The 14114-nt window shown below is 41.2% G+C and overlaps 1 protein-coding gene across 1 annotated transcript; it reads left to right on the top strand.

The window, feature by feature from the left end:
* Positions 1-7833: 7833 nt before the first annotated feature.
* LOC140969378 (uncharacterized) lies at positions 7834-11040 on the top strand. Its single transcript, XM_073430700.1, has one exon. The coding sequence runs from the start codon at positions 7834-7836 to the stop codon at positions 11038-11040; it is 3207 nt and encodes a 1068-aa protein (XP_073286801.1).
* The last annotated feature ends 3074 nt before the right edge of the window (positions 11041-14114 follow it).

Raw genomic sequence — 14114 nt, 5'->3', positions numbered from 1 at the left:
ATTTTTCACCAAAAATATTTTGGCCCATTTAAATTTCACAAATATGTTAGCCATCCAATGGCCCAACAACTCAAGGCCCATGACACTTTGATAATCCAAAACACTTTTGGAAACCCTAGTCGTCATCGCCGTCGCCGGATTCCGGCAACAAAAATATTTTTTTTTTAATTTTAAAAGTGGGGCGTTCGGGCAGCCCCTTGGGCTGCCCTTGATGCCCGAAATGGGCAGCCCACGGGCAGCCCAAGCTGCCCGAAATGGGCAGCAACTTGCTGCCCAAAACCGCCCCAAAAACCGGCCTTCGAAAAATTGTTTTGATTGTCTCATACGGTTAGAAATGGACCTCAACATAATATTATGTATTTGCTACACCAAAATTGTAACCATAGCTCATGATACCCCTTGAAAGGGGATCGGTTACGGTGACCGGAAGCGCAATGGAAGTTTAAAATTTTTATTTTTCATAAGAAATTTTCGGCCACCTTGATTTAATGTGTAGCAAATACAAAAACAACAAAATGTCATACATAGTGTGTTTAGAAAATACCTAANCATCATCAACCTCAAGAGGTTGTTAGGTATTTTCTAAACACACTATGTATGACATTTTGTTGTTTTTGTATTTGCTACACATTAAATCAAGGTGGCCGAAAATTTCTTATGAAAAATAAAAATTTTAAACTTCCATTGCGCTTCCGGTCACCGTAACCGATCCCCTTTCAAGGGGTATCATGAGCTATGGTTACAATTTTGGTGTAGCAAATACATAATATTATGTTGAGGTCCATTTCTAACCGTATGAGACAATCAAAACAATTTTTCGAAGGCCGGTTTTTGGGGCGGTTTTGGGCAGCAAGTTGCTGCCCATTTCGGGCAGCTTGGGCTGCCCGTGGGCTGCCCATTTCGGGCATCAAGGGCAGCCCAAGGGGCTGCCCGAACGCCCCACTTTTAAAATTAAAAAAAAAATATTTTTGTTGCCGGAATCCGGCGACGGCGATGACGACTAGGGTTTCCAAAAGTGTTTTGGATTATCAAAGTGTCATGGGCCTTGAGTTGTTGTGCCATTGGATGGCTAACATATTTGTGAAATTTAAATGGGCCAAAATATTTTTGGTGAAAAATAATTTTTTTTTTGGGCCCTTAAGTTTAAATTTACAAAAGTTGCAAATATTTTCTCCTGAAATAAATAATTTAAGTTGGACTTAAATTATTTATAGTAAATGGTGATTTACAAGAAATTTGGTTATAAATAAATTAATTTGAAAGTAGACAAAGGTGTTTGTATACTTTGTTAATTTAGTTTATAATCGTGGCGGTTAGTGATTGGATCAAGATATATAATATTGGATCAATTAATTATTGTGATAATTAATTGATGGTGTATGATATGTGATATTATGCATGAAGGATGATCAAAAGCCCAAGCCCAATTTGCTAGGTGTATGCTAGGATATTTTGTGTTGAATGATTGTAATAATTATCAAATTTATAAAGTGGGCTTGGTTTATGGCCCGTTCCCACCCCATGAGATGTATCCCTATTTGCCATGGATATTTATTTGTAAATATTAGTATAGTGGATGATCAAGATTGGAAGATGGTGGCCATGATGATTATGAAGATCGAAGACATGTAAATATTGGAAGCTAATGTAATAGTTGCATTTGCATCCCGTGCATTTCCCTAGGATTGGACCTAGGCCCGTGTTTAGCTCACACGGGCCATTAGTTTTGGGGCGATTGATCATCCTTATTTTGTTTACTGTTTATAATATATGCATGATATGTTATAAATAATGAGTATGTGCGTTATTATTATGATAATAACAAAGTTGCATGAATCCGACAAACATACGATCAAACATGGCGAGCTTTTAAAATAAAATTAATGATGAGACCTTTCAAAATTAAAAACCCTCATTTTGAATAAGATTCAAAATTAATATCAAGCCCGAAAAGGGGAATTATAAATTTGTTCATAATTTCCTTGTCTTCCACCGACAATGGGTGCATGATGAACGCTACCCGTACTCGGGGCTCGGCTCATATTATTGGGGAGCCCTGGGTGCCGGAAAGCTGTGACATCCATTGACATGATGATGTGAACTACGTGGAACTCCCATGATTTCGGCTCATATTATTGAGGGAACTCATGGCGACCGTCCATTAAGGTTCAACATCGATGGGTAAGGCTTGACACGTAAAGATGAACGAAGTCATATTATTGGGTCCTAATCAAACGTGAGACAAAAGTTTACGTTAAGGGTTGCATGGCGATGCAATTGGAAACTACCTTTTAGGAATTGTGATTGGCTGATATTATTCGGGATCATAATTCGCTAATTGGACCTTACGTACCTACTGAGGAAAGGAGTTTCCCGTTTTCACTAGAGGGCAGTGAAAGATGTCAAAACAGTGTGAGCAAATATTTATAAGTAAAAGTCCCTACTTTATATCTTACTAAATATTTTGAAATAGTCATCAACATTTGTCTGTTTTCACTTTTCAGTACAAATTGACAATGTCTTCGATTCGCAATCCGATATCTGCAATACTCGACAACCACATGTTAACCGGACCTAATTACCTCACTTGGCTAAGAAACCTAAAAATCGTCTTGAATTCGGAAAGGATAGCATATACACTTACTGAGTCGCCCCCTGTTGAGGCTCCGACTGACTGCACTCCTAAGGAATTGCAGACTTACAAGGAATGGTGTGACCGTGATTTGAAAGCCAGGTGTTATATGCTGACTTCTATGAATGATGAGCTGCAGAGGCGTTTTGAGGATGCAAAGAGTGCTGCTGACATTCATTTGCATCTCAAGGAGCTCTTTGGTGAGCAGACACGGCCTCTTAGGCATGCAACCGTCAAGGAGCTGATCACTTTGCACATGCGAGATGGGGCCTCGGTCCATGAGCATGGCCTAAAGTTGATTGGGCTCGTGGACAAGCTCGTTGGCATGGATTTGATTTTGCCTTCGGAGTTGACCACTGACGTGTTACTCTTATCACTGCCTAGCTCATTTGATCTTTTTGTGGTGAATTTCAACATGAACAAGCTAGAGCCGACCTTTGAGGAGGTGGTGAATATGCTTGTTACGTTTGAATCAACCATCAAGAAAGAGAAGTCGGTTCTTTATGTGGGTTCTTCATCTGGTACGAAGATTGATCCACATGGGAATGGAAAGAAGCGTTCTTTCCAACGTCCCAAGCAGAACGTGCCCTTGATGAGGCAATCTCCGAATCCCGTTGTGGCAGCCACACCAGTTAAGGCTGACAAGCCTGCTGATGTATGTCATCACTGCAAGAAGCCTGGACATTGGAGGCGTAACTGCTGGGAATATCTTGCCCAGAAGGGTTCTGGAAATGGTATGTTCTTTATCAAAGTAAACATTTCAATTAACTCTACTTCTTGGGTATTAGATACCGGCTGTGGCTCACATCTCTGTAATGAGTTGCAGGTGATGGGAAGAAGTAGGAGGCTCAGTGAAGGTGAGACCTTCTTGAGGATGGGCAATGGGGCAAGAGTTGCTGCCAAGGCTTGGAAGATCTTTACTTATTGTTGAACGATATTTTTAAGTTAATTTTTAAGAGATGTTTTGTTCGTACCTGATTTGGTAAGAAAACATTGTTTCCATTTCTATGTTGATAAAGATTGATATTCTTGTTTATTTGGCAAAGATGTTTGCAATATTTACAAGAATGAATGTTTGATTGGTACTGGTGAACTTGAAGACGATCTCTATAACTTAACATTGAAAGATATTCCACTAAATGTCCATTTAAAGGCAGACACCATATGAGATATGGATGGGTAAGTCTCCCAAATATTCTTGTTTTAGAATATGGAGGCCCTGCTTATGTGAAGCAGGTAGTTGGAGATAAAATTGGATTGTTGATCCATTTTATGTAACTTTGTGGGATATCCAAGGAATTAAGTTGGATATTGTTTCTATCATCCCGAAGAAACAAAGGTGTTTGTTTCTAAGAATGCAACCTTTTTGGAAAAGGAATTTCTATTGGATAGAAAAGGGGAGATGATAGAACTCGAAGAGGTTCGAGAGACACCCACAATTGTAGAACCCACACCCGAAGAGCCAAGAGAGGAGATACAAGCTCCTAGAAGATACGAGAGAGTCTCGAGACCACCTATGAGGTATGGTCTGCTTCTTGAAGAGGGCCATGATGAGCCTATTCATGGATGTGATCCAAGGACCTTCAAGGAAGCGTTATCTGATGCCGATTCATCCAAGTGGCTTGAAGCAATGGAATCTGAGATGAATTCCATGCATTCGAACCAAGTGTGGGATCTTATGGATCCACCTGAGGGAACGGTTCCCATAGGGACTTGGGGCGGATGGGAAGGTATTGACCTTCAAGGAGCGATTGGTGGCAAAAGGATATACTCAAAGACAAGGAGTTGACTTTGAGGAAACCTTTTCTCCAATTGCAATGTTCAAGTCTATAAGGATATTGCTAGCCATGGCTGCATGGTATGACCATGAGATATGGCAGATGGATGTCAAGACAGTCTTTCTTAATAGGGATTTTAAGAAAGTGATTTACATGTCTCAACCTGAAAGATTTACATCTATCGGAAGTGAGCATATGGTATGCAAACTTCAGAGATCTATTTATGGTCTAAAGCAGGCATCTAGGAGTTGGAACCTCATATTCGATAATACAATCAAAGAGTTTGGTTTTACTAAGAATCCTGAGGAACCCTGTGTGTATAAGAAGGTCAGTGGGAGTGTGGTGACATTCCTTGTGCTTTATGTTGATGACATTCTACTCATTGGGAATGATGTAGGAATGTTGCAATCAACTAAGATATGGTTAGCGAGTAAGTTCTCGATGCAGGACTTGGGTTAAGCATCTTTTGTATTGGGAATACAGATCTATAGAGATAGTTCAAGAAGATTGCTTGGTCTCACCCAGTCCACATACATGATACCATCGTGAAGCGGTTCTCAATGGATGAGTCCTAGAGAGGACATCTACCAATGTGTCATGGCGTGTCCCTATCCAAGTCTATGTCTCCCAAGACTGATGCAGAGATAGCGGCGATGACGAGCATTCCTTATGCATCTGCGATTGGTAGCATCATGTATGGGATGATATCTACACGTCTTGACGTGGTTTTAGCACTAAGTGTAGTGTATAGATATCAATCGAACCTTGGTCTTCCACACTTGAAAACTGTGAAAGACATCCTCAAGTAATTGAGAAAGACCAGTAAGTTGTTATTGGTCTATGGGGTGGAGAACTGAAATTGGAAAGCTATACCGACTCTAGCTTCCAAAGAGATATCGATGACTCAAAGTCAACCTCTAGGTTCGTATTCCTGCTCATTGGTGCTGCTGTCTCTTGGAAGAGTTCCAAGCGAGACAGTACTGCGGATTCCACCACTGAGGCCGAATACATTGCTGCATCGGATGCAGCAAAGGAGGCTGTTTGGATAAGGAATTTCGTCCAAGAGTTGGAAGTCATTCCTAATGGAGTTGCTCCTATCCCGGTGTTTTGTGAAACACGGGAGCCATAGCTCAGGCAAAAGAGCCAAGGTCTCATCAGAATCCAAACAAGTATTGAGAAAGTACCACATCCTCGGAGAGATTGTGGAAAGAGAAGTGTCTATCTACTAAGTCGGCTCCGCAGATAATGTTGCTGATCCACTAGCTAAGCCTTTACCTGAACGATTATTCGAGATGCATCGCGAATCAATTGGTTTGAAGTATATGGGTAGTTGACTCTAGAGCATGTGGGAGATTGTTAGAGTAGGTGCACGGCGAGCCAAGTCTTGGCCGAGTGTTCACAATGAAACTCTTTGTATGAGCAATCTTTATTTTAATAATATTTGAAATTATTGTTTTGGCACATCTTTATCTGTATACCTATGCTAGTTGCATAGATAAAGTCCTTTAATATACAAATAGTAGAAGGAATATGAGATGCTCATATGATGAGTATCATGAAACTCATATTTGGAATACTGTATATTCTAAACAGTTCCTAGTCGATTCAGCCGCCGTTAAGAAGGATATAGGCCGCTCGAGTTTGAGACTAGTATCTGCGATGTGAGTACCATGTTTCATTGGTAGGGGACATTGTGATGTCCGAGCATGCAGATAGGTGCTCCTTGTAGAGTGCACTGAACAACCCTTCATGAAGGACTTTCCAAGTGGTTCTCACTTATCGAGTGGAAACGTCCTAGTTTATGGTTGTACACCATTAGTCCTTATGACCCGGGACAACATTGAGACTCTATGTGCTAGCGTTTCACTTTGACTCGTTTACCGACTCTCATGGGGTCATCAGGTGGCAAGGTTGGGTGTTCTATCGAAACATATAGGAGTCGATGCATTGTAGCCGGGGATTCACCGCTTACCTTCGGGTATGGATATCCTATGTGGTCTCATGTGTATGTAGTTTGAAATCTCTGATCAGAGTATGGTTGTAATTATGAAATGAGTTTCATAGATTACACCATGAATGCAACTACGACAGGACACATAGCATCGAGTAATTGACAACTCTCGATATACCAATAGTTGTCGAATCGCTCGGGATATATGAGTTGAAGGGACCGTACTGTACGCTAACCATAGTAGAATGGTTTTTGCAGGCACTATCATTTGATACCTGGGGAATCATGTAAGCGATGCTGCTAGGCGTTTAACATGATTGGTTGGGTACTATCAGACTTGAGTTCTGACGTTCTTTTTATCAAGGAGTTGATAATTAAGAATGGAGCAATTGGGGTATGCTCGTATAAGGACATGTTTAGTCCGAATCACATGGAGATGTGAACCCACGGCTAGTTGTATCAGTGAACCATTGAGGGCCACACAAGTACTAGCTTTCTAGATACCGTTGAGAAGTAAAATAGTTCAATATGTTGAACGGCTTATAAATAAGTTTATAAGCGTAAGAAAAAATAGAAGTATGACTTCTATGAGAGAAATGTAATTTTAATTTATGAATGTGTTCTTAAATTAAAAGTTGGCCAAATAAATAATGTATTTGAAAATTGTGATTTTCATAAACATTATTATGGACTAAATTAAATTAATTCAAGTGTTGAATTAATTAATCACTAGTGGACCTAGTAGAGTCCAAATAATTAAATTAATTCAAGGGTTGAATTGATTAAATAATATTGAGTCTTGTAGAGCTCAATTTAAATAAATTATTTAAACTAGTGGACTTGAGTAAATTCAAGTAATGTTTAATTAGTCTCAAATATGTTTGAGATAATTAAATTAAGTCCATGGATTTTTAATTGTTAAAAATCAAATAAGATTTGCATGCATGGGAGGTGAAAGGTTGGGAGACAACTTTTTGTATAACCAAGGCTTGGCATGCAACTTTCTTACTTTAACTTTTCCCACAACCAAAAAAATGTCTCTCCTTCTCTCCTAGCATGAATATTGGCCGAAAATACTATTCATTCTCTCCATTTTTTTGTTCTTCAATGGTTGAAGAAAACACTCACTTCTCAAAGAAAAATCCTCATATTTTTCTAGTGCAAAATATGAGGAGATCTACCTAGTTGGTGGTGGGCTTTATTTTAGAGCAAGGAGTGCTCTTTGGAAGCTTGTAGAAGTTCTTGCCATACAAGAGCTAAGGTGTTTACACCTTAGTTGGAGCCATCATCAACCTCAAGAGGTTGATAGGTATTTTCTAAACACACTATGTATGACATTTTGTTGTTCTTGTATTTGCTACACATTAAATCAAGGTGGCCTAAAATTTCTTATGAAAAATAAAAATTTTAAACTTCCGTTGCGCTTCCGGTCACCGTAACCGATCCTCTTTCAACAAGAATGCAGTTCAGATATGGCTCCGCCCCCAAGCTCCTTGACACGATTGCCCCGGCTAGAGAAGAAAGGGTTTTGTACCCTTCACAAAGAGTGTTCTCACAATACAAATGAATGCCGAACTCTAAGGAAAGAATTCAAGAAGCACTATGAGCCGGAATCTAATCCCTCCCGAGACAAACCCAAATCACCACCTTGGGTATATCGTCGTCCCAGATCTAATGCTCCAAGAAGATCGGCGGATATCCCGAGTGGAAGCAGAAGAGCAGAGAGAAGCCCCCGGGAAAAGAAAAACACACAATCAGAGAAAAAAGACCCTTCCCCGAGTCGAGGAATAATAAAAATGATTTCGAGAGGATCTTCAGATGGTGATTCCAACCGAGCCCGGAAAGCGAGGGGGAGAAGGATGTGTTTAGAAGTTGGGGAGAAGAGGAAGAATGAGCCTATCATAAGCTTTGGCCCAAAAGATTTAGAGGGAGTCAGCCTACCTCATAATGACGCCCTTGTCATCCAGGCCCGAGTTGCAAATTATGATGTGCTGAGAGTGTTTGTGGACAATGGCAGCTCTGTCAATGTAATTTTTAAGGAAGCCTTGGTCCAGATGGGTTTGCAAGAATATCAGTTGGAGACGGTTGAGACTTCTTTGTTTGGTTTTGCAGGTCATGCTGTGTATCCGGATGGGGAGATAACTTTGCCCCTTACCCTGGGAACTGGTGATTTGAGGAAAACAGTCATGACCATATTTAACGTGGTGGATGCCCCGTCCTCATACAACATTATCTTGGGGAGGCCAGCTATGAATGAAATGAGAGCTGTGGCCTCCACTTATCACCAAAAAATCAAATTTCCTATACGAGGACAAGTCGGAGAGGTGAGGGGAAACCAACCCTCCTCTCGGAAGTGTTATGGTGAAACCGTCCGAGTAGACCAAAAAGGGGCAAGAATGGAGGAAGGGAAGAAAATGGCTCAAGGAGAGAAGGCGGTGAAGGGGAAAGAAGTGCATCTTGTTGTGGAGGATGAGTCGGAGATAATTGAAATAGAGCCCGGAAAGCACCTCTGGGTGGCCCGGGATCTTGAAGCCTCTACCCGGGTAAATCTCTGGACTTGTTTAAAAGCTAATCTCTCTGTCTTTGCATGGTCTCAACAGGAACTTGTAGGGATCTCACACCAAGTGGCTGAACATAAGTTGAATATTGTCCCGAGATCCCGACCTGTGAAGCAAAAGAAGAGACATTTCGGCACCGAGAAAGATAAAGTCATTGACGAGCAGGTGAAAGAGATGTTAAAGGCTGGCCACATTAGGGAGGTGCAATTTCCTACTTGGCTCTCCAATGTGGTCCTTGTTCCCAAAGCCACGGGGAAGTGGAGGATGTGTGTAGACTTTCGTGATTTGAATAAAGCTTGTCCCAAAGACTGTTACCCCCTCTCTCGGATCGATCAACTGGTGGACTCAACCTCTGGATTTGAATTATTAAGCTTTCTGGATGCTTATCAGGGGTACCACCAAATCCCCTTGGCCCTTGAAGATCAAGATAAAGCCATTTTTATCACTTCCGGAGGCACCTTCTGTTACGTCGTTATGCACTTTGGATTGAAGAATGCTGGGGCCACGTATCAACGCTTGATGAATCATGTCTTCCAAAAGCAGATAGGTTGGAACATTGAAGTATACGTGGACGACATTCTGATCAAGACCCGGGAAGTCTCCTGCTTCATTGATGATTTGGCTGAGACCTTCACCACCCTGAAACAATATGGAATAAAGCTCAACCCAGCTAAGTGTATCTTTGGGGTAAGAAGTGGTAAATTTTTGGGGTTCTTGCAGACTGATAGGGGAATTGAAGTCAACCCCGAAAAAATCAAAGTAATAATGGACATGACTTCCCCTCAATCTGTTCGGGATGTACAAAAACTGACCGGGAGAATTGCAGCCCTGTCACGCTTCATTTCCCGATCTGCCCATCAAAGTTATCCATTTTTCCAAGTTCTAAGAAAAGCGCAAAAATTTGGCTGGGATGACAACTATGAGCAAGCTTTCCAAGATTTGAAGAAGCATTTGGCCGAGTTGCCCATCTTAGTCAAGCCTGAGCCCAGGGAGAAGTTATGGGTATACTTATCTGCTACCGAGCATGCCGTTAGCTTTGTGTTCATCCGGGAAGAGGGGACAGATCAGAAACCAGTATACTATGTAAGTCATGCCCTCCGAGGAGCAGAGTGTAAGTATAGTGAAGTGGAAAAAATAGCTCTGGCCCTGGTGATGACTGCTTGGAAATTGAGACCGTATTTCCTCTCTCATCCAATCGTGGTCCTCACTAACTCCCCACTCAGGAGAATCATGACGCATGCTGAAACTTTAGGGAGAATGGTTAAATGGACTATAGAGCTCGGGGAATATGATATTGAATATAAACCTCGAACTGCTATAAAAGCACAGGCATTGACAGATTTCTTAATAGAAATGATTCAACCGGAGAAAGAGGAAGTATGGAGAGTTTTTGTTGATGGTGCATCAAATTTATCAGGATGTGGAGTTGGTGTGATTCTAATTGCTCCATCAGGAGAGAAGATTAAATTAGCCCTAAGGATCGACTCCCGGGTCACCAATAATGAAGCTGAATATAAGGCTGTTCTAGCAGGGTTACAAGCTGCCCGGGAGGTTGGGGCTACCCGGGTCATCATTTATTCTGACTCTCAATTGGTGGCCCAGCAAATTAAGGAAACATACGAAGCCAAAAATAAAAAAATGCTCAAATATCTAGGGCTCATCACAGCCCGAGCAGCAGCTCTAACCGACTGGGGCATTGAACAGATCCCTAGAGAAGAAAATGGAGAAGCTGATACTTTCGCCAAATTGGCTGCTTCCATGTCGGACATAAGCACCCGGGAAGTTATGTGTTTTACCCAGCTGGTGTTATCTGTGGATGAAGAAATACCGTCTGTCCAGGAAGACTCATGGATGACCCTTCTGATCAAATATATAGCCGATGGCGAGCTTCCAGAAGATCGGGCCTGGGCCACAAAGATCAAAAGGCAAGAACCCAGGTTCGTATTTTTCAATAATGTTTTGTACAGGCGATCATATCAGGGCCCACTTCTCAAATGCTTGTCAGAAAATGAAGTGGAATACGTTCTCCAGGAAATACATGAAGGCTGTTGCGGTGAACATCTCGGTGGAACTGCCCTTGCTCGGAAAGCTATATTGACCGATTCTGGTGGCCCCAAATGAATTCAGATGCTGCTCAACTTGTACAGAAATGTCAGGGTTGTCAGTACCACTCTAATTTCCATCATCAACCAGTTGCCGGCATGCAACCAATCTCAGCGTCTTGTCCCTTTGATCAATGGGGCATGGATATTGTGGGCCCTTTCCCCGTAGCCCGAGCACAGAAAAAATTTCTCCTTGTGGCTGTTCATTATTTCTCTAAATGGGGAGAAGCCGAGCCATTAGCCAAAATTACTGAAGAAGAGGTCATGAAATTTCTTTGGAAAAATATTGTCTGCAGATTTGGCATACCGAGAAGATTAATTTCAGATAACGGAAGACAGTTCCAGGGGAAGAGAATTACATCTTGGTGCCAAGAAATGAAGATAGTTCAATCTTTCACTTCAGTAGCCTACCCCCAAGCCAACGGCCAGACTGAGGTGACTAATAGAATTATTGTACAAGCACTGAAAGCCAGAATTCATGGAAACGGCAAAGACTGGGTTGAAGAATTACCAAGTGTCTTGTGGGCATACCGAACTACACCGCGAACATCTACTCGGGAAACACCTTACAGCCTGGTCTATGGTTCGGAGGCTGTTTTACCCGTTGAAATAGGACAACCATCTACTAGGGAGAAATCTTATCAAAATAACAATGATCAGACCCGGGCCATTGAGCTTGATTTGGTTGAAGGGAAAAGAGATCGGGCAGCCATTCGAATGGAAGCCTACAGAAATCGGGTGATGAAATCATATAACAATAATGTCCGAGCCCGGGACTTCCAGGTTGGTGATTTAGTCATGAAAAAAGTAAAACCAGTCGGTGATGTGGGAAAATTAGAAGCACGGTGGGAGAGACCTTTCAAAGTAATTCAAAGAGTCAGCTCAGGTGCAGCTTATTATTTGGAAGATCCTCAGGGACATGCCCTTAAAAGACCCTGGAATGCTTTTCAGTTGAAGAAATATTATGTATGAAGAATTGTATATATTATTTGTTCTCTTAATAAAGGAATCATTCAGCAATTGATCTATAAAGTCCAAGGACCCGTACCTTGGTCCGAGGACCCGTACCCTGGTCATTTAAAAAGTCCAAGGACCCGTACCTTGGCCCGGGGACCCATACCCTGGTCATTTACAAAGTCCAAGGACCCGTACCTTGGCCCGGGGACCCGTACCCTGGTCATTTACAATGTCTAAGGACCCGTACCTTGGCCCAGGGACCCGTATCCTGGTCATTTATAAAGTCCAAGGACTCGTACCTTGGCCCGAGGACTCGCACCCCGGTCATCTACTGAGCTCGGGGACTCGTACCTCGGCCATTTACCGATTTCAGGGGCCTGCACCCCGTTTGTTTAACAAGCCTAATTACCTAAGGAACTTTACTTGATAAGGGTTGATTAAACCCCACGGAGATACGGGAAGAAAAGTCAATATGACACTTGAAGATATGTGGGAACGATTATTCGAGGCAAGAATAAACAGGAAAGAGACATTTCATTGAAGACAGAAATATTTACAGGGTGCCCGAAAACTCGGGAAATAACTAAAAAACAACAAAAGAAAAGATTCCTAATCTACTTTGGGTCTTGTTTCTCCTCTTCTTCCGGGAGGGAAGCTGTGGTTTTTTCCAAGTCTGGAAAGTCTTCCCGGTCGGAGGGAACCAGTCCTGCCTCTTGGAATTGCTCTAAGAACTTATTAAAGCCCAGGTCAAAGTAAACGAAGGCCTTATCAGCCATCTTCTTCTTAAATTCCCAGGACTTCAGGAATTGGGCCATCTTCTCCTCTTGGGAAGACTTCAAGAGTTCCATAGCAGCCGCCATCTCCTCAGCCCGGGCCCGAGAGGATGCTGCCTGATCCTTAGCAGCTTGCAGTTCTAGCTTGGCAGTCTCTGAGGATTCTTCAAACATTTTACGGAATGACTCAAATTCTGATCGGGCCTCAGGCAATACTGCTTCAGCCAGGTCCACCTGTTGCTTCCAGCCGGCCTTTTCTCGAGCCAAGACATGCTCGTGAAGGTCCTGCATCCGACTTACCTCCTCCTGGAGCTTATCGTACGTCTCCTGGACAGTGGTTACCTGGTTATTGGCCCTCTTGGCAGCTTGAGCCACTCGCTCAAAGGCCGACTGATGAAACTTAAAATTAATAATTTATTATATGTTAAAACCTATATTTTAAAATTTAAGTTTCATTAAAATTATAAAATTATGTTATTTTAGTATTGTGTGTTTATATTTAAATGTCTTACTAAATATGTTTTATTTTCAGGTTTTCTACGTGTTGGTAAAATAATGATAAATCAAGCTAGAAAATTCAAATGGAAGTGATTCAAATATTTTTCGAATCCTTGACAAATTATCTACAACTTTGCAGAAGACATGATTGCCTAAAAAGTTGGTTAAGATTATCAAATTGTGAAAATATCAAAAGGAGGATAAATTTACTTTCACCATGACCAGCATATAGTAAAAAAATCATAACTATTTCAATATTTAACCAAATGAGGTGAACCAAGTGGCCAAATTCATCTACAGACAATTCCCCACGTGTTGCTGTTTTGAGCTGAGTCAAATTCGGTGATTAAAGTCGTGGAACAAAGCATTGAAAGAAGCGGCATGGAATTGAAGTTGGAGGAGACAAAGACTACTATTACAACTACATTGCATTAATAGAATTTTTGACCCTTTCTCTCATTTGGCCTATAAATAGAAGCCTTGTGCTAGCTTGAGAATCATTCTATCTCATTGTAAAATATAGTGTGAGTGTGTATAAAAGTTCTAAGTTCCAATATATTTTCCATTTTCCAATTTATGAGTGATGTTTTTAGTGTTGATCAAAAGTAAGTTCATGGAAAGCTAAATCTATTATGTCAAGGTGAAGAGGATGAATTCTTGGTGAAGTAAGATTGTTTATATTTTGTATATTCTTTCTTTATTTCTTTTCATTTTGCTAATTTCTTTTTATTGTAGGTATAAAAATGAATTATTTGTTGTTATCAATTTACATCAAATGCTTGATACCATTTAAGTGGTTATCTTGATTTGTTGTTTAATTTTGATACAATAAATATTTCATCAATTATTATTGTTATATTATACA

The sequence above is a fragment of the Primulina huaijiensis genome, unplaced genomic scaffold, assembly GCF_012295235.1.
Source record: "Primulina huaijiensis isolate GDHJ02 unplaced genomic scaffold, ASM1229523v2 scaffold41399, whole genome shotgun sequence".
Taxonomy (NCBI): domain Eukaryota; kingdom Viridiplantae; phylum Streptophyta; class Magnoliopsida; order Lamiales; family Gesneriaceae; genus Primulina; species Primulina huaijiensis.
This window is presented reverse-complemented; position numbering and strand designations above follow the sequence as displayed.